At 42.6% G+C, this 22,929-nt stretch overlaps 1 protein-coding gene across 2 annotated transcripts in view; it reads left to right on the top strand.

Moving 5' to 3' along the window:
- The window catches only part of LOC140185060 (T-cell surface glycoprotein CD3 delta chain-like), a 50,487-nt gene that overhangs the window by 22,007 nt on the left and 5,551 nt on the right, over window positions 1-22,929 (top strand). The window contains exons 4-6 of one of the 2 annotated variants that reach the window (XM_072238291.1): window positions 2,782-2,913; window positions 3,480-3,532; window positions 4,276-4,937. In XM_072238291.1, the coding sequence (XP_072094392.1) occupies window positions 2,782-2,913; window positions 3,480-3,532; window positions 4,276-4,335 (245 nt within the window). In that variant the 3' untranslated portion in view covers window positions 4,336-4,937. Of the gene's footprint in view, window positions 1-2,781; window positions 2,914-3,479; window positions 3,533-4,275; window positions 4,938-18,369; window positions 18,391-20,459; window positions 20,595-22,929 lie in introns of those variants that run through there. The other variant, XM_072238293.1, reaches the window with a different exon arrangement.

The following is a 22,929-nucleotide window of genomic DNA, read 5'->3' on the forward strand; positions in this document are numbered from 1 at the left end:
ATATCACTGTCTGTTATTTTGCAGCAGCAGTGCAGTGCAGTACACATCTACTGTACTACAATAAGAAATATATTAAATTAAATAAGTAGCTCAAAGGGAGGTGGGGTGCAGATAAATCTCTACCAAAGGAGATGTAAGGCGCTCCTTCCCTCCGCTAGCCTGCAGGTCTGCCTTGGACAAGGTGTCGCACCTGCTTAGCCCCCCCGATCAGGGTCACATGAAGCCATGGGGGCAGGCGGTGGATGGTCGTATGAGCAGCCGGTTCATATCACAAGTCCAGGTTACGCGACCACTGATGCCAGGCACACAATCTCTGAAGAGCATTGAGAATGGCTGGGGGGGGGGGGGGGGGTCACCCGTTTTGTAAAGACACTAGCCAGAAAAAGGCGATGGCAAACCAGTTCTGTAGAAAAATTTGCCAAGAACAATCGTGGTCACGAGAACATGATCGCCTACGTCATACAACATGGCACATAATGATGATGATGGTGAAGTAATGCAAAAAGAGAGCAAAAATAGTTTTTCCTAAAACATTGAGTGTGTGTCTTCAGGCTGCTCTACCTCCTCTCTGATGCTAATAATTCGAAGAGAGCATGTCCTGGGTGACAGATGCTGCCTTTTTGTGGCATTGCCTTTTGAAGATGCCCTTGATGTTGGGGAGGCTAGTGCCCATGATGGAGCTGGCTGAGTTTACAATCCTCTGCAGCTTTTTCCGATCCTGTGCAGTGGCCCCTCCACACCAGGTGGTGATGCAACCAGTTAGAATGCTCTCCACAGTACATCTGTAGAAGTTTGTGTATGTCTTTGGTGACATACCAAATTTCCTCAAACTCCTAATGAAAGATAGTTGCTGACATGCCTTCTTTATAATTGCATTGCCTCTTTATTTATAGAAACAGCCCATAAACGTGCCATTCCGACCCCTTCGACCATTTACACTCATGTGACCAATTAACCTGCTAACCCGTGTCTCTTTGAAACATGGGAGGAAAGCCATGCGGTCACGGGGAGAACGTACAAACTCCTTTCAGTCAGCAGTGGGAATTGAACCCCAGTCACTGGTGCTGTCATAGCATTACACTAACCACTTTGCTCCCGTGCCGCCCTTAAGCTCTTAACTGATTTCTAGTCCAACAAGACACTGGGTTCAATGGCAACTAGGCATAGCGGATGGTTGCTGAGCTAGTTAACCAATAAATAAAATAATAATATCTTTCAAACAGAGTAGGGCTGGCTGACCAATCAGAACAGTGTCCAATCAGTTTCACCCCTGCTGTCAAACCTCTTGTTTGAAGCAGCAGGAAAAAGAATTAAACTATTCTTAACCATATTGATAATTTAAAAAATTGTTGAATTGCAAGGTTCTTACCTTCCACTTACCTGTTGTTAGATCAGCGTGTAGGTTTGTCATTTTTCTTGTCGGTTAACTTACCTATGTTTGCTTTAGTTCCATATATTCGCCTATATTCATCTAATTGTTCAGTGAATTTTCCAGTAATTGTAGTGTAGCTGTTTCTGTACTTTTCTAGAATCATCTTCTTAGTATTTTTGTAGCAGGTGTCTTTTTAAATTAATTTTTTAATGAGTTTCTACATTAGAACAAAAAAGACCCACCAACAAAAAGGAGATTTATACAGTGCAAAACCAACATGTCTGATGTACAATTCATAGTCTTGCGAGACCATGGATCTGCGCCTGGAAAGTCTTCACTCTCCAGGGCGCAGGCCTGGGCAAGGTTGTATGGAAGACCGGCAGTTGCCCATGCAGCAAGTCTCCCCTCTCCACAACACCGATGTTGTCCAAGGGAAAGGCAAGGGCCGATACAGCTTGGCACCATGTCGTCAATTCATAACAGTAAAGAAAAAGCACCCAAAATAAGGTCATATAAAGTTAGTTTCCACCCCACCCTTCCACTACGCACTCCAAGCCAACCATTACGATATAAAGAAAAGTTAATCAGAGCTTTTGTCACCACGGAGCTGGGAATATTAAAAAAAACTGTATTGCCTACTACCTAAACTATAATATATTTCACATCATTAAAAAAAAACTAAAAAAGTTAACCAGAAAAAAAAGCTGGATGTAGGGGACTAAATCACTGAAAGAAAAAGGAAGATAAACCTTTAATCTAAAGAGGAGTTATGAAAATAATCAAGAAAAGGTCTCCACACCTTATGGAACTTTTATGTCCGAATTAAGAAGTGGTTTATTCTTTTAGTTGAAGCTAGATTTTGTATAAGACGACCATAACTTCTTTGTTCTTGCCTTCTTTTCCTTTGTTTTTTCTGTGCTCAATAAACAATTATAAGCAGCAAGTTTTGTGCCTCATTCTTGACCACCAAACCTCTAGATCACAAAGACGCCAGGATCCAACACTGTTGACGATTGAAGCTCATGATTAATATCCTAGCTTTTGTTTCCGGTGCCAGTGTCTGATCTGTTGATTTAACTGAACTTGGCTGAGGTAGCAGTGAGCTGGCATACAACATACGCCAGCCCACTGTCACAGAGGTAAGCTAAGAATCAAGTTTCCAATCCCCCTGGAAACAGTCAACAACCTCAGGTAAAGGGGTCCTCCTTTTGCCAGTGGGGATTATGGAGGGGAACTTCAATCCTGGTGAGATACTGCATGTCCAGCAGAGGAGGAGAGAACATATACTGGTTTAGTTTCAGTTTGTTTTTGTGTGCATTGATTTTTAACATTTCTCTTCAGGTCTGGTCAGAACTGTGATTTAGATCCCTGCTTGATCTTTCATATTTTCTGGTCACTTCTCTTTTCAGATTGCAACAACTGCATTCAAGTTGATCCAGGGACCTTGTCGGGGATCGTGATTGGTGATCTTGTTGCGACATTTCTCATCGCAGTGGCTGTTTACTGCGTTTCTGCCCCTCCCAAAGTCAAGATTTATCAAGGTAGGACAGGCCAGTTTTCTCTGGGTGTTCAACACCAAGTTAAATAATTAAATAGAGATAGAGCCCCAGATTTGCTCAGGCATTTATTCACACTGACATGTGTGTCAGTCAGTCTTTTGACCATGGGGATTAACAAACTCAGTCTAAGTCTCAAAAGTAAAGTATTTTCTCCATTGTTGTTGCTGTTACTGGTGATGTTACACCAAATGTAGAGCTCTCTCAGACATAAACACAAGAAATTTTGCAGATGTTGAAAATACTGAATAACACACACACACACATACTCAACAGGTCAGGCAGCATTTATAGAGGAACTCAGCAGGTCAGACTGTCCTGATGAAGGGTCTTGGCCCCAAACTTCAACTGTTTATTCCTCTCTATAGATGCTGCCTGACCTGCTGAGTTCCTCCAGCATTTTGTGTGTTTTGTTCACAGTGTCTAAAGGCAGGAATGGGTCTCCATGGGGTTACGACAGCAGAGATGCCTCATATTCTATCACTGACAAAATGATGCTATAGAATGCAAGTCTTTTCTTGTTACTAACAGTCTTTTCTTCTCCCATGCAGCTTCTGATCGACTGGCCCTAGTTAAGAATGATGCCACTGCCGCACTTTACTCAGTAAGTACGGACTTAGTGTGAGCTATCTCATACGTCTGCCTGTGATATTGGGTGAGCTCAAAGCTAGTGACCTGTGAGCAATAAACTTAATGAAAGGCTTAAACGATGGTCCAAACCAGCTCTTGAATGGGTTAAAAAAGTAAATTCATTGTCCAGTTTAAAAATGAGCTGGACAGCAAAGAGAATGCCAAGTTCAATTCCTGCTCCGAGATTGATTCTCTGTGCCACATCCATCTGTGACACTGGGTTTTGACAGGAAAGAATTCAGTCAGAACCTTCATCTTAGGCCTTGTCGTTGGAGAAAAGGGCTGGGTCCAGGAATATGGGTAGGGCAGGGGAGGATGTTTGGGGGAAGAATGGAAACAGAAGTTGGCAAACAGGAATAGAGATTTAGTCATGGGGAATAGCATGTGCGTTGTGGGGCTGGGATGAAGAAAACGTGAAAGGCTGAGTGGATTAGGAACTGTGATTGGGGAAGGGACTTAGATAAAAAGGAATGACATTTGGGAATAAGAGAATAGAGCTGTGAATTGTGGAAAGTGGGCTGGGATCCTTGGGGTGAGAAAAAGAATTTGAGAGTGGCGGATGGAATAACTCCCAAGAAACTGGCCTGCAATGTGAATACAGGCTCTCAGGGCAGCAAGGACAATCCAAGGAGACATTTACATGATCTGATCGACAGTTTGCTGAAGGACTGAGTTTCCCAGAGATGAATTTGCTAACCTCCTCACTCTTGCTTTCAGGGACTCAGGATGGAAGACAGAGCAGAATACAGCAGACTGAAGTCCAAGGCCAAACAATAGATTCACTGCAATTTCATCCAAGAGGCTTTTCTTTGATCTGCCCCTTTCTGCAATTTCAAAACTTATTTGTACAATTTTAAGTAATTAGAACTGATTGCTGCTGAGGTAATATTTAGAAGCAGATGTTGCTGGACTTAATAAAAAGAGAAAATGCTGGAAATTCTCAGAATGTCAGGCAGCATCTGTGGAGGGTAACTGAGTTAGCATTTGAGGATTTTGTGGCTGCAAAGTTTGAGTCACAGAATGGAGGTAAGTGTTGTGCCTTTGCACGGAGCAGGGACAATCCTGAGTAGATTGTTAGTGGGGAAGTGGAGGGAATACAGTGTGGGAGGCAGGATTGATTAACTATGAGAGGTGAAAGCAGATGACATATAAAAAGTAAAGGACTGTTCCAATAACCTCTGCCTGAAGAATGGGAGCAGATTTAAAATTATTGAGATAAAATTTAAGAGTGGGGAGTTACAAGATGTTATTGAAAGAATCCCCTTTCCTGCTGAGTATTTCCAGCAGTTTCATTTTTTTATTTCAGATTTTCTGGATTGGTGTTAACTACTTTTGTATTAGTAACAAACATAATAAACTGCTTTTAGATTTTGTCAATATTTCCATTCAGGGTTACTCCCAGTTAAGGTCTGAATTGTAGGCAGAAACATGGCCTTTCAGCACTGAAAAGGAAGAGTATACAGTATTTCCAGATCTTTCTTAACTGAGAATAAGAAAATTATGAGAATTTATTTTTATTTTTAGCTTAACAGCATGGTAACAAGCCCAATGGGAACCATGTGACCAATTAACCTACTAACCTGAACATCTTTGGACTGTGGGAGGAAACTGGAGCACCCGGAGGAAACCCACGTAGCCATGCAGGGGGGAACGTACAAACTCCTTGCAGACCACAGCGGATTTGACTCTGGGTCGCTGGTGCTGCCATAGTTACACTGACCCCGACGAAATGGAAACGTTAAACCTGTACATCCAGTATACTAATGCAAGAACAAATAATGAGCTACGTTGTTGGCGTTGCAAGTGTACAATTTGTGCTTATTGCACCACAATCGCTCACTTGTCCTTCATGTTCAGAATCAGAATCAGAATCAGGTTTAATATCACTATCACAAATATCATGGAATTTGTTAACTTTGCGGCAGCAGTACAATGCAATACATGATAATGTAGGGGAGAAAAGTAAACCAATAGCGGTAAGTGTATATATATATATATACAGTATATGTATATTAGATAGACGTCCTGGTCATCCACTGCGCCTAGTCCCATCTCCAGCCGTCTCGACTCTGTCTTTCCACTGGATCCAGATGGGAATTGGGAAGAGAGAGTGAGGCTGATGCTGCACAATTCTCCCTCACTTAAATCCAAATCACGCGCTAGTCTCAACACCATCATAATGGTGTTGAGGTCCTCATCGATGTCGATGATGGACGAACACACATATTAGATAGTTAAATTAAAAATAGTGCAAAAACAGAAAAAAAAGTGGGTTGGTGTTCATGGGTCCTAAGTCAATTTAGGAATCTGATTGCAGAGGGGAGGAAGCTGTGTGTGCCTTCAGGCTTCTGTACCTCCTACCTGACGGTAACAATGAGAAGAGGGCATGCCCTGGGTGACGAGAGTCCTTAATGATGGACACCACCTTTCTGTAGCACCGCTCCTTGAAGATGTCTTGGATACTACGGAGGCTAGTAACCGTGATGGAGCTGACTAAATTTACAACGTTCTGTAGCTTCTTACGGTCCTATGCAGCAGACTCCCCCCCCCCCCATACCAGACAGTGTCGCAGCCTGTCAAAATGCTCTCCATGGTACACCTGTAGAAGTTTTTGAGTGGTTTAGGTGACAAACCAAATCTCCTTAAACTCTGAATGCCTTCCTTGCCTTCTCAAACTGTCGTCTTTGTAGCTGCATTGACATGTTGGGACCAGGTTAGATCCTCAGAGCTATTGACACCCAGGAACTTGAAATTGCTCACTCTCTCCACTTCTGTACAGGATTTCTCATTGTATCTTTAAGCAGTACGTACCCTGTAGTTTGACAATAACATAGATCCAAGTGCAGAGTTTTCAATGCTCATTTGGAAACTGAGCTCTGGGAATAGCATGGTGTAACTTAGTGGCAGTAATGGCCCAATGAGTAAAATTCTCAGCAATGTGAAAAATATAAGTGCTGACTTTCACTCTTAGAAAAAAATGTCATGACTAATCTGAGGAGATTGCTTTAACCAAATGTGAGAATTGGGGCTGTGATGACTGTATACTTCCAGGCACTGAGAACTGAGAGATGGATAGCATCGAGAAGGTGTTCAGGTAATTTGAGCAAAAATGAAAGCTGGTGGTGGATGATTTTCTCAAACGCACTGGGATTAGAGCAGCTACTTTGTCTTGTGGATGGCAGAGAAAAGATTCAAATTTTTTAATGTGTGGGAAATAAGTGAGGCAGACAGTTAAAGTCCAGACTTAACTTTTAAGAAATTGATCAGCACCCACAGGGAGTTAAAACTGGTGTTTTGACCATGAGTTGCAAAGTCTGAAGCAGGAAGCAGGTGGACATGTGGGCAATTTCTCTATGGAGCTTCAAAACACACCCAATAAGTCCAAGGTCAGAGAAACCAATGAAGGGAGAGCGGTCTAGTGAATATGGAGTTCAGCATACTAAGACATACAAGAAGCCTTGAGTGCAGTGTTGGCGCTCACAGTAGCATTGACTAGAGACACTGCCAGTGTACAGGAAGCCACAGGTGGAGGGGTGAATACGCTCTCTTTGTGAACAGCCAGCCCCAGCTCAGTTCTGCTGAAGGGTTGACACAGTTAGACAACAGAAACAACGGAGTGAAATGCAAATGAAAATAAGGTCATGTAGCACCTGTGGAAATCCAGCAGTCAGCTGACAGGGAAAGAATGCTTACAGAACAAAATACAGACTATGTGGCATACTCAAACGGGGCGAAAATATGCAAATTGAAAGTGAAAACAAATTGAGCAAGTGCAAAGGAAGAGCAGAGGTTCAATAGAAGAACAACAAAACCAGAGCATCCTTACTGTGGAAGCACACAGAGTTTGAAGGCACACCAGGTAATGGGGCTCTGATTAGTGTGCAGTGTGGATGTGACAGAGAAATGAAATCCATACTAGTCTCCAGATCAGAGAAAAAGAGGAAAAAGAGAAATCAACCAGAGAATAAAACTGGATACAGCGGCAAAAGGAACATCATATCATTCAGATTACATCTGAAGGTCTTCACTGGAAATCTAAAAGACAGAAATCCAAACGAAACCATCTTGAAACAAAGCAACATTAATTCCCCAATCTTCAAAGGATTATCTACCTCAATCTACTCAACCGTCTGAAGCAGAAAGTTCCAGAGATTCCCCACCCTCTGCAGAAGAAATTCCTATGAACCCCTTATTTGCATCTATGCCCACTCATTTGAGATTCTCCCATTATGGAAAAATTTCAGTATCCGTTAAGCCCCTTAGGATCTTATACATGTTTATAAGATCACCCTTCATTCAAATAAGCGCCAAAAAGCGCAGATGCAGATTTGCTTGCCATTTGTGTTAAGACAACCCTTTCATCCCAAGAACTAGCCTGGTGAATCTCTTCTTGACTGCTTCCAGTTTTGGTACAACCAAAAGGGGAGCGAGTTTGTGCAGCGTACTCCAGCTGTGGTCTCATTGACAAATTAAAATAAAGACCTTCATTGAGAAATATTTCTTCATTGTATGTTGCTATATTGGTCCATCATGTATCCCACAGTAAGAGATCTTAAACAGCTCACATTTCATCACCCAATTAAAACATAAAAACATAAACCCTGTTTCTCTCTCCTCAGCTGCTGTTCGACCTGCGGAGTGTTTCCAGCATTTTTGTTGTCTTTGTCTTATTATCCAAATTTTGTAAATTGATAATGCTCCAGATATAACTTTTAAATCACTTTTAGTATCACAATTATTTCCCGCCAAGAATCTGGTTAAATTCAGATTTGTGCAGAGGAATATTTTGAACAACACTTATCATCCAAGAGTCAGAAAGAGGAAGGCCCCTGAGGGAGTGAAACACGATGTGTTACTGATGATCCTAGGTGTCAATGGTGATCCTACACTTTCATAAGACCTTAAGCCAATAAGATATATGAGTTGAAATAGGCAATTTGTCACACTGAGCCTGCTGCACCATTCAATCATGGCTGACTTCTTTTCAACCTTGTTCTCCTGCCTTCTCCACATAACCCTTAATGTCTTTACTAATCATCACCAGATCAGTGTCAAAGTGCCCTAATGACATGGGGTTATGGGTCTCACTGACAAGCATTTATCGTCCATCATTGATGGCCTTGAAATGGAGGTGTTCATTCGTTTGTGGATCAGTGGCCGACATTGCTGTAAGCTGCAGCTCTCCTTACGTGAGCATATATTTAGTAAGTAGATCATGCAGGAGCAGCTTGTGGTAAGGTGAAGGCAGACTGCACCCCTCCAGAATCATTGAAGACACAACCCCAAGCGCAGATGTAAGCTCCACCCTGACTTCCCGCCTGCTCACAGGGCGGCCCGGGTTTGGGCTTTCACACACTGCCGCCTCATCAAGTCTCCACACCAATCAGTCAGTTAGGAGGGAGAGGGTTAAGATCCTCAAGATTTTATAGAAATGAGCAGATCTCTCTGATCCTAAAGTTTCCAAAGCTTTTGCCTAAATAACTGTTGTAGTCTCCATTTAACTTAAGATGACTTACGAGGTAGAACACTTATTTTGGAACTTATTTTGGTGGCAAGGCAGGCATTATTTTCCCTCCCTTGCACCCTGAGGAAGTACAGATGAGTTTCCCCCCCCACCCCCCGATCTGTTGGAAGAGCTCTCAAAGCAAAGTTAGCTTGGGGCTTCCAGGGTTTACACAATTACAGTGAAAGAACAGCCACATATTTCCAAGGCACAACAGTGTGTGAGTCAAAGGTGCAGAGACATACGTGTAAGCGCTGTCATGGCCGAATCGAGGGAAGAGTCAGCTGCTTTAGCAGAGAAGGAGCTGGGACAATGACATGGTGGGACTAGGGAAGGGACATTACTATCATCCCACATTTCCAGGAAATGTGGCTTAGAGACAGGGATAAAGTCACAGAGACAAACAGCATGGAGATGGCCCTGTGGCCCAACCCTCCATTCCGACCAATTTGCCCACCAGAGCTATTTCTATCTGCCCCTCCATAATATAAATCACCTGGATCTCATCTCTTGGGGTCATTGGTTAAGATGTACGTGTTCCCCTTTATCTTGTATGAGTGTTTCTGCCCCATATCCCTTTAAACCTTTCTAAGCATGTATCTGGCGAAATGCCTTTTGAATGTTATAATTGTACCACTTCCTCTGGCAGCTCATTCCATATACCTATCACCCTCTGTGAAGAAGTGACCCCTCAGTTCCCCTTTAAAATTTCCTCCTCTCACTTCAAATCAACACCCTCCAGTTTTAGGCTCCCCTGCTCTGGGAAAATGACTGTGACCATCCACCTTATCTATACGCCTCAGGATTTAGTCAGATCACTCCCCAGCCTCCTACAATCCAAAGGGAAAGGTTCCAACATATCTAGTTTCTCCTTATAACTCGAGCTCTCCAGTCACAGTAATGTCCTTATAAACTGCTTCGCTCCTTTCCCAGTTAGTGATGCCCTTCCCATGGTGACCAGAGCTGCACACAGTATTATAGGATGCAGGCCCTTCCCCTCTACTGCCCTGAGGATGTGATGCTCGCTGCATTTCTGAGTCGTTCAGTGACCCGTGCAAGTTAAAGCAACATACACAAAGTGCTGGAGGAACTCAGCAGGCCAGGCAGCATCTGTGGAAAAGAGTACAGTCAACGTTTCGGGCCGAGGCCCTTCATCAGGACTGGAAAAAAAGATGAGGTGTCAGAGTAAGTAACTGGGGGTAGCAGAGGAAGAACCACGAGCTGGTAGGTGAAACCGGGAGGGGGTGAAGTAAAGAGCTGGGAAGTTGATTGTGGAAAGAGATAAAGGGCTGGAGAAGGGGGAATCTGATAGGAGAGGACAGAAGGCCATGGAAGAAAGAAAGGGGGAGGAGCACCAGAGGGAGGTGATGGGCAGGTAAGGAGACAAGGTGAGAGAGGGAATGGGAATGGGGAATGGTGAAGGACATTACCGGAAGTTCAAGAAATTGATGTTAGCACCATCAGGTTGCAGGTTTCTCAGACGGAATATAAGGTGTTGCTCCTCCAACCTGAGTGTGGCCTCACCATGACAGTAGAGGAGGCCACGGATGGACATATCGGAACAGGAATGGGAAGTGGAATTAAATTGTGTGGCCGCTGGGAGATCCTGCTTTCTCTGGCGGACGGAGCGTGGGTGCTCGGTGAAGCCGTCTCCCCATCTGTGTTGCTTGGATTTCCAGCATCTGCAGATCTTCTCCTGTTTGTGATTGCAAATTAAAGCACCATGATTTTCAAGCACATTAGCAGCAGGTACTCACACCCTCTTTAACGGAGGGGGAGGGGTGCCTCTTCAGTTTGTGGCCTGACCTGATTCTGCTGATGTGGGCACCCAGCAGAAGCACAAAGGGAAACACGTGTAAATCTTAAACAATGATTCCAAGAAGTGAGATCCAGGCAGTATCAGTACCGCAATGGAATAATGGGAATTACAGAGGTATGAGAGAGGAGCTTGCCCAGGTGGACTGAAGGAGGATACTGGCAGGGATGATGGCAGAGCAGAGATGGTTGAAGTTCCTGGGAATAGTTCACAAGGTGCTGAATAGATATGTCTCACAGAAGAAGTTCTCAAATGGCAGGGCTAGGCAACCATGGCTGACAAGGGAAGCTAAGGACTTCATAAAAGCCAAGGAAAGGGCACATAAGGTAGCAAAAGTGAGTGGGAAGTTGGATGATTGGGAAGCTTTTAAAATCCAACAAAAGGCAACTAAAAAAGCTATAAGAAGGGAAAAGAGGAAATACAAGGGTAAGCTAGCCAATAATATAAAGCAGAATCACAAGATCACAAGATCACAAGACAAAGGAGCGGAAGTAGGCCATTTGGCCCATCAGGTCTGCTCTGCAGCTCCCCCATGAGCTAAACTATTCACCCATCTAGTTCTAATTTCTGGCTTTTTCCCCATATCCCTTGATACCCTGACTAATTAGATACCTGTCAATCTCCTCCTTAAACACCCTCAATGATCGGGCCTCCACAGCCATATGTGGCAACGAATTCCACAAATCCACGACCCCCTGGCTAAAAAAATTTCTCCTCATCTCTGTTTTAACTGGGTACCCTCTAATTCTAAGACTATGGCCTCTTGTCCTGGGCTCACCCACCAAGAGAAACAACCTTTCCACATCTACTCTGTCCAACCCTTTCAACATTCGAAATGTTTCTATGAGATCCCCTCTCATTCTTCTATACTCTAATGAATACAGTCCAAGAGCCGACAGACGCTCCTCATATGTTAGCCTCTGCATTCCAGGAATCATCCTCGTAAATCTTCTCTGAACTCTCTCCAACATCAGTATATCCTTTCTAAGATAGGGGGCCCAAAACTGCACACAGTATTCCAAATGAGGTCTCACTAATGCCCCTTACAGCCTCATCAACACCTCCTTACTCTTATATGCTATTCCTCTTGAAATGAATGCCAACATAGCATTCGCTTTCCTTACCGCCGATCCAACTTGGTGGTTAACCTTTAGGGTATCCTGCACGAGGACCCCCAAGTCCCTTTGCACTTCCAATTTTTGAATTTTCTCCCCATCTAAATAATAATCTGCCCGATTATTTCTTCTTCCAAAATGTACAACCGTACATTTGTCAACGTTGTATCTCATCTGCCATTTCTTTGCCTACTCTCCTAAACTGACCAAGTCTCTCTGCAACCTTTCCGTTTCTTCAACATTTCCTGCTCCTCCACCTATCTTGGTGTCATCCACAAACTTAGCCACAAAACCATTTAATCCATAATCCAAATCAACGATATACTTCGTAAAAAGAAGTGGCCCCAACACCGACCCCTGCAGAACACCACTAGTAACCGGCAACCAATCAGAATATGATCCCTTTATTCCCACCCTTTGCTTTCTGCCTATCAGCCAATGCTCCACCCATTCCAATATCTTTCCTATAATTCCATGGGCTCTCATCTTATTAAGCAGCCTCATATGCGGCATCTTATCAAAGACCTTTTGAAAATCCAAATACACAACATCCACAGCCTCTCCCTTGTCAATCTTATTCGAGATTACCTCAAAAAATTCCAATAGGTTGGTGAGGCAGGATCTTTCCTTCATGAAACCATGCTGGCTTCGGCCTATCTTGTCATGCACCTTGAGGTATTTCATAACCTCGTCCTTGAGGATTGACTCCAATAATCTTCCAACTACCGATGTCAGACTAATAGCTCTGTAATTTTCTTTTTGCTGCCTCCTTCCTTTCTTAAATAGCAGAATTACATTTGTGACCTTCCAGTCCTCCGGAACCATGCCAGAGTCTATTGATTCCTGGAAGATCATTTCCAATGCTTCCACAATCTCCAAAGCCACCTCCTTCAGAACCCTTGGGTGCACCTCATCCGGACTGGGAGACTTATCTATTCTTAGTCCACTTAGCTTCCCAAGCACTTTCTCTCTAGTAATCTTGACTGTACCTAATTTTATTCCCTGATACCTCTGGCTATCAGGTATATTGCTCATGTCTTCCACTGTGAAGACTGATGCAAAATACTCATTCAGTTCCTCCGCCATCTCTTTGTTATCCATTATAATTTCTCCAGCATCATTTTCAATCCTAGAAGTTTTTTCAGTTATATAAGGAGTAAAAGGGAAGTGAGAGTTGATATTGGACCACTGGAAAATGATGCTGGTGAAGTAATAATGGGGGACAAAGAAATGGCAGATGGACTTAATGAGTACTTTGCATCTGCCTTCACTGTGGAAGACACTAGCAGTGTGCCAGAGGTCTATGAGTGCCATTGCTATTATGAAGGAAAAAGTGCTAGGTAAACTCAAAGATCGTTAAGGTAGACCAGATAGACTACATTCCAGAGGTGAAAGAGGTTGCTGAAGAGATAGCAGATGCATTGGTCAAGATCTTTTAAGAAACACTTGATTCTGGCATGGTCCTGGAGGACTGGGAGATTACAAATGTCACTCCACTCTTTAAGAAGGGAGGAAGGCAAAAGAAAGGAAATTATAGGCCAGTTAGCTTAACCTCAGTGGTTGGGAAAGTGTTGGAGTCTATTATTAAGGATGAGGTTTCAGGATACTTGGAGACTAGTGATAAAATAAGTCAAAGTCAGCATGATTTCTGTAAAGGGAAATCGTGCCTCTGTTAGAGTTCTTCGAGGAAGTAACAAGCAGGGTGGACAAAGGAGAGGCGGTGGATGTCATTTACTTGGATTTTCAGAAGGCATTTGATAAGTTGCCACAAATGAGGCTGGTTAACAAGATAAAATCCTATGGCGTTACAGGAAAGATACTGGCATGGATAGGGGAATGGCTGACAGGCAGGAGACAGCAAGTGGGAATAAAGGGGGCCTTTTCTGGTTGCCTGCCTGTGACTGGTGGTGTTCTTCAGGGGTCAGTATTGGGACCGCTACTTTTCACATTGTTTGGCAGTGATTTGGAGAATGGAATTGATGGCTTTGTGACAAAGTTTGCGGATGATACAAAGATAGGTGGAGGGGTAGGTAGTGCTGAGGAAGCAATGTGATTACAGTAGGACTTAGACAAATTGGAAGAATGGACAAAAATGTGGCAGATGGAAATGTATGATAAAGCATTTTGGTAAAAGGAACAATAGTGTGGACTATTATCTCAATGGGGAGAAGGTTCAAACGTCAGAGGTGCTGAGGGACTTAGGAGTCCTCATACAAGACTCCCAGAAGTTTAATTTACAGGTTGAGTCTGTGGTAAAGAAAGCAAATGCAATGTTGGCATTTATTTCAAGGGGAATAGAATATAAAAACAAGGAGATAATGCTGAGCCTTTATAAGACACTAATTAGGCTGCACTTGGAGTATTATCAACAGTTTTGGGCCCCATTTCTCAGAAAGGATGTGCTGTCATTGGAGAGAGTTCAGAGGAGGTTCACGAGGATGATTCTGGGAATGAAGGGGTTAACATATGAAGAGCATTTGGCAGCTTTGGGCATGTGTTCACTGGAATTTAGAAAAATGCGAGGGGATCTCATTGAAACCTACTGACTGTTGAAAGGACTAGATAGGGTGGATGTGGAGAGGATGTTTCCTATGGTGGGAGTATCCAGGACTAGAGGGCACAGCCTCTAAATTGCCGAGCAACCTTTTAGAACAGAGTTAAGGGGAATTTTTGTTTTAGCCAGAGAGTAGTGAATCTGTGGAGTGCTCTGCCACAGACTGTGGTGGAGGCCAAGTCCTTGGGTATATTTAAGGCCGAAGTTGATCGTTTCTTGATTGGTCGGGGCATCAAAGGATGTGGTGAGAAGGCAGGTGTACAGGGTTGAGTGGGATCTGGGATCAGCCATGATGGAATAGCAGAGCAGACTCGATGGGCAGAACGGCCTTATTTAGTTCCTATGTCTTATGGTCTCATGTTTATGTAATGAAGTGGATGGAGACTCAACAAAAACATTGGGACTTTGCAACAGACTATTGTTCAATTAAACAGACAGCGTTAGAACACAGAATTGACACTTGGTGATCTGGTCTCAAAACGTTAGCAATTTTTCAATTGCATGTGGAGAAACACTTCAAAGGCTTTTCCACTGAGTTACAATTAGTTACAGCTTTCCAACAGAGCAAACTGAAAGGCAAAATGGAATAATGGGTCATTTACCCAAAAAACTGGTGCGCTCCAGAAGACCAGTCAAAGCTGATCTACCTCAGTGTGAATTTGGCATGGATTTTACATTCTCAGTTGACAAGATTACCAGTAAAACTTCATTTGGATAACTGAATGGCGGCTACAGGAATACATAATTAAGTAACAGACTAGGCCCTGATTACAGAATAAAATTATTATCTACAGATCGAAGAGTAAATCCACTTTTCTATTACAACAATGGGTGCTCACTGTAACATAATCAGTGGAGCTCCTGAAACGTGGGTGTTGTCACTGCTGCATTCCATGTCTCCACTTCTAGGCTTTGTCTGTGGTTCCCCGTTACCACATCAGCACAATCCCCATTCCTAGTTGCTAGTTATTAGTTCTCATTATTTTTCCCTTACAACAGCTTTTACACAGAAAGTACAGCCATTGACCTTTGATGCATTTTATCGCTGACCTCCACTGCTAGTGCTTGGTCAGACAATTACACAACTGCTTTTGCTTCATTTTTGCTTTTGACTGCTTTGTAAGCATTTTGCAGGTGAGCCTCTTCGCTCTTTATTTTACTCAGGCCAAAATTCTCAGGTGTGTGAGTGACTTTTTGGCCATTCTATGTCTCAATGCTCTGTTAACCCCTTGAGGTTCGGCTTAGATGAACTGGCTTGCAATCCTTCACGCTGCTGACAAGTTTCTTGATTCTTCACAGTAAAAGCCTAGACCTTGATCTCAGCAATGCTCTGTGTGCTACGGGACAAAGCATAGGCACCTTATATCGGGCAAGAGCACAAGGGAGCTGTTCACCCTGCATAAGTATGGAAGGGTTTGGGGTGACTTCTAATCACACTGAATCAGCATCAGAATTAGGCTTATTATCAAGAACCTGTTGTAAACATTGTTGTTTTATAGCAGCTGAGTGCATATAAAAATGCTATAAGTTACAATAAGAAATAAAAAAAAATAAGCAGCACAAAATAGTGAGGTAGTGTTCATGAATTCATGGTCAGTTCAGAAAACTGATGGCAGAGGGAAAGAAGTTGAAAGTAAAATTTATTATCAGAGTACATACATGTCACCGCACACCATCCTGAGATTTTCTTTCTGTGGGCCTACTTAGCAAATCTATAGAACAGTAACCGTAAACTGTAAACATCAGAAGATGTACCACGTAAACAAACTGTGCAAATGCAGATATAAATAAATAGCAATAAATACCAAGCATGAAAGAACAGTATAACAGAGTCCTTAAATGAGTGTAGCTATCCCCTTTTGTTCCAGAAGCTGGTTCTAAAATGTTGAGTGTGTGTCTTCGGGTTCCTGTATCTTTTTCCCTGATGGTAATAGTGAGGAGATGTCGTGGGTGGTGATGGATGCCGCTGTCTTGAGGCTCTACCTTTTGAAGATGTCTTCAATAGTGAAGAGGCCAGTACCCATGATGGAGCTCTCTGGGTATACGGCACTCTGTAGCTTTTTTAATCCTGTGCCTTGGACCCTCCATACCAGACGGTGAGGCAACCAATCAGAATGCTCTCCACACTTGTCAAAATTTGCTAGAGTCTTTGGTGACATACCAAATCTTAAACTTCACTGACTTCTCTTTCTGATTTGTTTGGAATTAGCCATTTTTTTCAATAAATTGATTGTTTTGTGGACTGATAACAAAAATGTGTAAGTTTAAAAGGTTTTTCCATTGTGTGTAGGATTTCTTATTAGTTAGTGACAATTATATTAGATTCCAATATTTTTTAGTTTCAGAATTCAAGCTGTTACCAAGTCCTCCCTTGCTTCATTCCCTCTCCCATACCTCCTCCAATCTAAATAGCTGTCCATTGATCCCCATTCTCATTTCCATCTCACAACCTTTCCTAACTCAACTCCTTCTCTATCCTGTCCTGCCCCTGAGCAACTCCACCGTTGCCCCGATCCTGCTCTGGAGATACAGACCATGCTCTTGGTAGGTGGCAGGAAGGGAGCAGTCAGGTTACTGGTCTGCATCCCCAGCCCCAAAAATGTTCCCAGCTCTGAAACCCACTGGACAGAAGGGTGGGTAAATGGGTCAGGGGTTGGATGGGGCAGAGAAGACGCAGACATATGAAGGACAAATAGACCATGGACCGTTCTGGAAATCCTTTGTAAAACATTGGAAAATCAGAAATTGCAGAGATTTTTAAACATTGACTGTATAAGATATCCATATTCTGATAACTAGGATCTTACTCCACAACCTATGGCATCAATGCTAGAATTCAAGGTTGCAATGTGTATGAAACCCCGTTAGTTTCCTTGGCTGTGTAAGTCCAGGGAATACACACTCTGGTCCCACCAAACCCATGAGATGAGACGTTCTCCCACCCCAAACCCCAGTTTGTGTGGATGTTGTGTAATTTGCTACCCTGTTACCACTCAGTGTCAAGAAATAACAGACAGCACACTGCATACGATTAAAGGAATTATATTTATGAATCTTAACTAAAGGGTTAGTAAAGAAAAGAAAGAAAAAAACAAAAAGGGCCCATTATAATTAAACAGTCAAATGTGCACAAGCTTAACTCTTCCCAAAATTCATATTCACCAATACGCAGTCAATCTCGGCACCTGACTCCATCGAATCATGGTCCCCCACCGGGTTGAATCTACGACTGGTTCTCTCCAGCGTCTTCTACCTTCATCTCCCGCCGAATAAAAAAAGCCCAAGACCAATCTTCCTAATTGGATGATACACATTCCTCAGCATCCCTCATCTTCAACAATAACCTAAGCAGAACTGCTAAAATGAAATACCTACAGCATAGCAGTGAAAACGTGAACCCGGGTGTTACATGTAGAATTTTTTTAAATGGGATTTATTTGAGGTCACTGCTTTGTGGCTTTGGCCAGAACTTCACTCCAGTTTCCAGGATCCAGTGATGCATTTTGGGAAAGTTTGGTAGTCCATTAGTGGCCGAAAGGTGTCCATGCCTCAGAAAATGAGACTCTAAGTTCTGGAATTCTCTTTCTACCCCTCCACCTCTTTTTCCCCAAATAGCTATCTGTCAACAAAATTTTGATAATCAAACCTAAGATCCTCTTCTATAATTTGGTGATAAATGTTGTTTGATAGTGCTTCTATAAAGCATATTAGGAGTATCAAGTTGAGAAAATAAGCACAACAAAGCTTTATTCAAGTTCTCCTTGAAACAGGTTTTTCACTTGAAGAATCCAAGACTGAATTTGTTCTTTCTTTTTCATTCCAGGTTCGACTTCAATGGAGGCTAGTGAGTTTCCATTTCATACTAAGGCAGTTGATGGATTAAAGGTGTTCCGCTGACATTACCAGGCACATTCCCAGCTTCATATAATTTTTACACAGAGTTCCAGTTCTCAGGGCAGGTTCCTGTGGATATCCATCCAGAATCCCTTTTCCTTTCCATTCATAAGCAACCTTCACTTTCTCCCTCAAGAACCATAGAGCTGTGTGGTGGTGATAGGAAGTCTGACTGAAACTAAAACTCCCGCTTATATAGCCTTGACATTTTCCCAATGCCCTGCAATGCATCATGATAACAGCGCCAGGTAAAATCAATTGGAGATTTTGATCGGGGTTCATTTCCCACTGCTGTCTATAAGGAGCTGGTACATTCTCCCGGTGACATGTGGATTTCCTCTGGTTAATCCTCTTTTTTCCCATATTACAAAGACGTACAGGTTAGTAGGCACACTACGTTGGTGTTGGAAGCACAGTGACACTTGCAGGCTGCCCCCAACATGTCCTCAGATATATTGGTCGTCAATGCAAAATGACGCATTTCACTGCAAGTTTCGATGCTCCAATGTATATACGACAAGTAAAGCTAATCTTTAATCTTCATTTAATATATCTGGCTATATATCAACCTCATAAATCCATAGTCATTCACTTTCCAATCCCACATGGACTTTGCTGTCTTCTTCTCCCCGTTCAGCACGTGATCCAGAGCAAACTTGAGGTTCACTTGCCTGATTGGTCTGTGCTTTCTCAAAGATTAAATGGAAAAATCTCTCAGGAGAAGTTACCTTGTATACCACTTGCCCCTGTTTCCCTGACAGAAGCAACCAACAGATAAACCATCGATACCAATGGTATTCTACGGTTTCTTATATATTTGGGTCTTGTGATAGTTGGAATCAGTGGAGACTCTGTGGATCAAATAAAAGAGGGGGAAAGGTGGAAACACAGAACATAGAATATAGAATAAAGAACATTACAGCATAGTACAGACCCTTTGACCCATGATGTTGTGCCAACATTTTAACCTACTTTAAGAACAATCTAATGCTTCCCTCCCACCTAGCCCTCCATTTTTCTATCATCCTGGCATCTATCTACAAGTCTCTTAGCCCCTAATATATCTGCCTATACCACCAGCCCTGACGGTGCATACCATGCACTCTCTGTGTAAAAACCTACCTCTGAAATCTCCCCTTTATACTTTCCTCCAAACATTTTAAAGTCATGCTTCCTTGTATTAAACATTCTGCCCTGGGAAAAATGTCTCTGGCTGTCCACTCTATCTGTGCCTCTCATAATCTTATACACCTCTGTCAGGTCACCTCCCATCCTCCATTACTCCAAAAGGAAAAGCCCGAGCTTGCTCTACCTTTCTACATAAGGCACGCTCTCTAATCCAGGCAGAATCCTGGTAAGTTTCCTCTGCACCCTCTCCACAACTTCCACATCCTTTCTATATTGAGGCAAACAGAAATGAATGCAATACTCCAAGTGTGGTCTAATTGACGTTTTATAGAGCTCTTGAACTCAATTCCTCAAGTAATGAAGGCCAACACGCCATACACCTTCTTAACCACCCTATCATCTTGCACCACTATGTTGAGGGATGTATGGACATGGACCCAAGATCCTGTTGTTTCTCCACACTGTTAAGAATGCTGCCATTAACTCTGCATTCTGCCTTCAAGTTCAACCTTCCAAAGTGAATCACTTCACACTTTTCCAGATTGAACTCCATCTGCCACTTCTCAGCCCAGCCCTAGACCCTATCAACATCTCATTGTAACCTATGACAGCGTTCTATATTATCCATAATTCCACCAAACTTTGGGAGAGAGAAGAGAGAGAGAGAGGAAGAGTTGAGGTAGATCGTGAGAGATGAAGGAAAAGAGAGAGAGTTAGTGGGATTTAAAAAGAAAGGGTGAGAGATCTGTATAAAAAGAATATAAAGAGAATGAGAGAGAAAGAGGAAGAGAGGAGAGAGAGAGAAAGAAACATAGAAAGAGAGAGAGAGAGAGATAGATGAGGGAAAGAGAGTCCTGAACATATGTCATCAAGACTTATTTTGTCTCTCAGCTTTTCGGGACACCAAGGACGGTGTCGTTGTGTCCTGCGATAAAGGTCCATTCACCCTTCAAAACAATCCAGTAATCGATCCTTCATATGAGGAATTCACCTGTGGCTCCAATGATTATGCTGTCTACGTTAAAAGTAAGTTTTGCCTCTGTCATTGGTCATTTGTGAGGAATTAGTTACTTGAAGGTCTGACAGCTGCTGACATTCGGTCAAATGCACCAAGTATAAAATAATTTATATTGTCCCTTTTCCCAAAACCACCTATCTGTTCTTAATCCCACCATGCACATGTGAGAGCTCTAGGCATAAGAAACTACATTTTCATTTTAAAATATATTTTATTGATACAAAATTCAGATCATATAATACCAAGCGTTCAAGTCAATACTTTCATCACAAGCCATTATTCTAATTACTTCTTGTTAACATGACATCTGTTACCATTTATCTTCAACACTTGAGCCAACAGTTCACTGGGTTTAAACATGGAGTCAAATTGCTTCATGCACGTTGGGAGGAGGTTCTTAAAGACCATTTCGTTCCCAGCGTCTATGAAGTAGCTGCTCCAAACTTTAGTGTGCCATAGGCTACTGAGCATGCCAGTTTGCAGCACGGAGACCACCTGGTCATGGACAATGCGTTGTTCTGGAAGACCACTAGGTTTCATGCATCTATCCCCAAGTTGATGCTTCTCCAGCAGAAGTTGTTAGTTGTCTTGGTGTGTGTACCTGGGAACATCCTGTCCAGTGCAGAGTCTCGTGATACGTAGCTGTTGAGAATGAACTCAACACCGAACCCTGCATTTTTTTTTCCCTGGACCCTTCTGGTCATTCTAGAAGGAGATGGATGGCAGACTCGTTTCCAGTGCAGCCATTCCAGGAGTACGTGAGGTGTGAACAATGCTCTGAAGATCTGACATGGAGGGAATTGCTCAGCAATGGCCAGATGAGGTCTTTGTGCTTGCTTGAATTTATTGTGCCTCCTTACTAAACCTCAGGATGTGAAAAAGAGTTTTGCAACAGCGACAATCTAAAAAAAAACATTTGCATTTATAATTTACTTTTAAAGTAGTACTGACCTGTATTTGTGTCAAAGAGAAGCAGAATCATGGAATGAAAAATACTGAATTCCTTGGATTAAATTATGCAACCAGTTCAACTCCTATCCACTTTCTCCACAACCCTGCACAGCATTTCCTCACGTTTACTGCTCTTAATCTGGTGATCTGCCCTTAGGCATTTCTCAGGAATGTTATCAAAGAAAATTTGACACCGAGGTCACATAATGTAAGAGGTAAGGACAACCTTTGCCAAAGAGATGGGTGTTAAATGAGTGCAGATGGACAGAGAGAGATAGCTGTAGGAATGAATTCCAATGCTTTGAGCCATGGCATCTGAAGATATGGACATCTGTGGTGGAGTTGTTAAAGGAGGAAATGCCCAAGAGGAGAGAACATAAGAGGCACAATATTCTCTGACAATCGAAGAGCTGGAGGAAACTGTAGAATAGGAAGAGACAAAATTTTGAATACTTCCAATCTTTCCATTTCCTCAATCCTTCCTCTGTCTCAGTTTAATTCAGATATTGCTTTTACAGGAGCCAAGTTGTCTAATGGGGTTGAGAGACTTGCCTTTTCCATGTCGAAGGGCTACTACATACCTTCAGCTGAACATATCAGTGTTGCACTGTTGAAGAAGGTTCTTTACAGATAAGATATTGAAATGATATCCAGTATACACAGATGGATACAGATGATCCGATGACTCAATTGGAAGAAGGACACAGTCCTGTCCCATAATTTTGATGTGACTGATAGCTCTTCTAACCTTGGTATCACAAAGTTATCTGGTTATAGCTCTTGATATGTACAGGTTTGGTCATATTTCAGTGATTTACCTTTAGAAGTATTTCAGTGACTGTAAAGGACTTCTAGGAATCCTAAAGTTGTCAAAGAATAATAGAAATACAAGCTTTCCTTTCCGTCTGGCTCTTAATGAGTGGGCAACCAGAGGACATCATGTGTGGGAATGAGTTGTGTATGCAATGACCCATATGAGCTATGAACCATTTGAAAATGACCATGTCTGGAAATGACCTATGTGGCTAACTGAACAATGTTCCCCCACCACAACCAAAGATGCCTCTGGAGATGAAGAGGAACTGCTTTTCCCAGAGAGTGGTGAATCTGTGGAATTCTCTGCCCAATGAAGCAGTGGAGGCTATCTCAGTAAATAAAATTAAGACAAGGTTGGATAGATTTTTGGATGGTAGTGAAATTAAGGGTTGTGGGGAAAAGGCAGGTAGGTGGAGATGAGTCCATGGTCAGATCAGCCATGATCTTATTGAATGTTTGAGCAGGCTCAATGGGCCAGATGGCCTACTCCTGCTCCTATTTCTTGTGTTCTTATGACCCGGAGAGCTATATTGACTGGAGTTGGGGCCTTATGCTTTAGCAATTATTAGGGTCACC

The sequence above is a fragment of the Mobula birostris genome, chromosome 20 (genome assembly GCF_030028105.1).
Source record: "Mobula birostris isolate sMobBir1 chromosome 20, sMobBir1.hap1, whole genome shotgun sequence".
In the NCBI taxonomy this organism is placed as follows: domain Eukaryota; kingdom Metazoa; phylum Chordata; class Chondrichthyes; order Myliobatiformes; family Myliobatidae; genus Mobula; species Mobula birostris.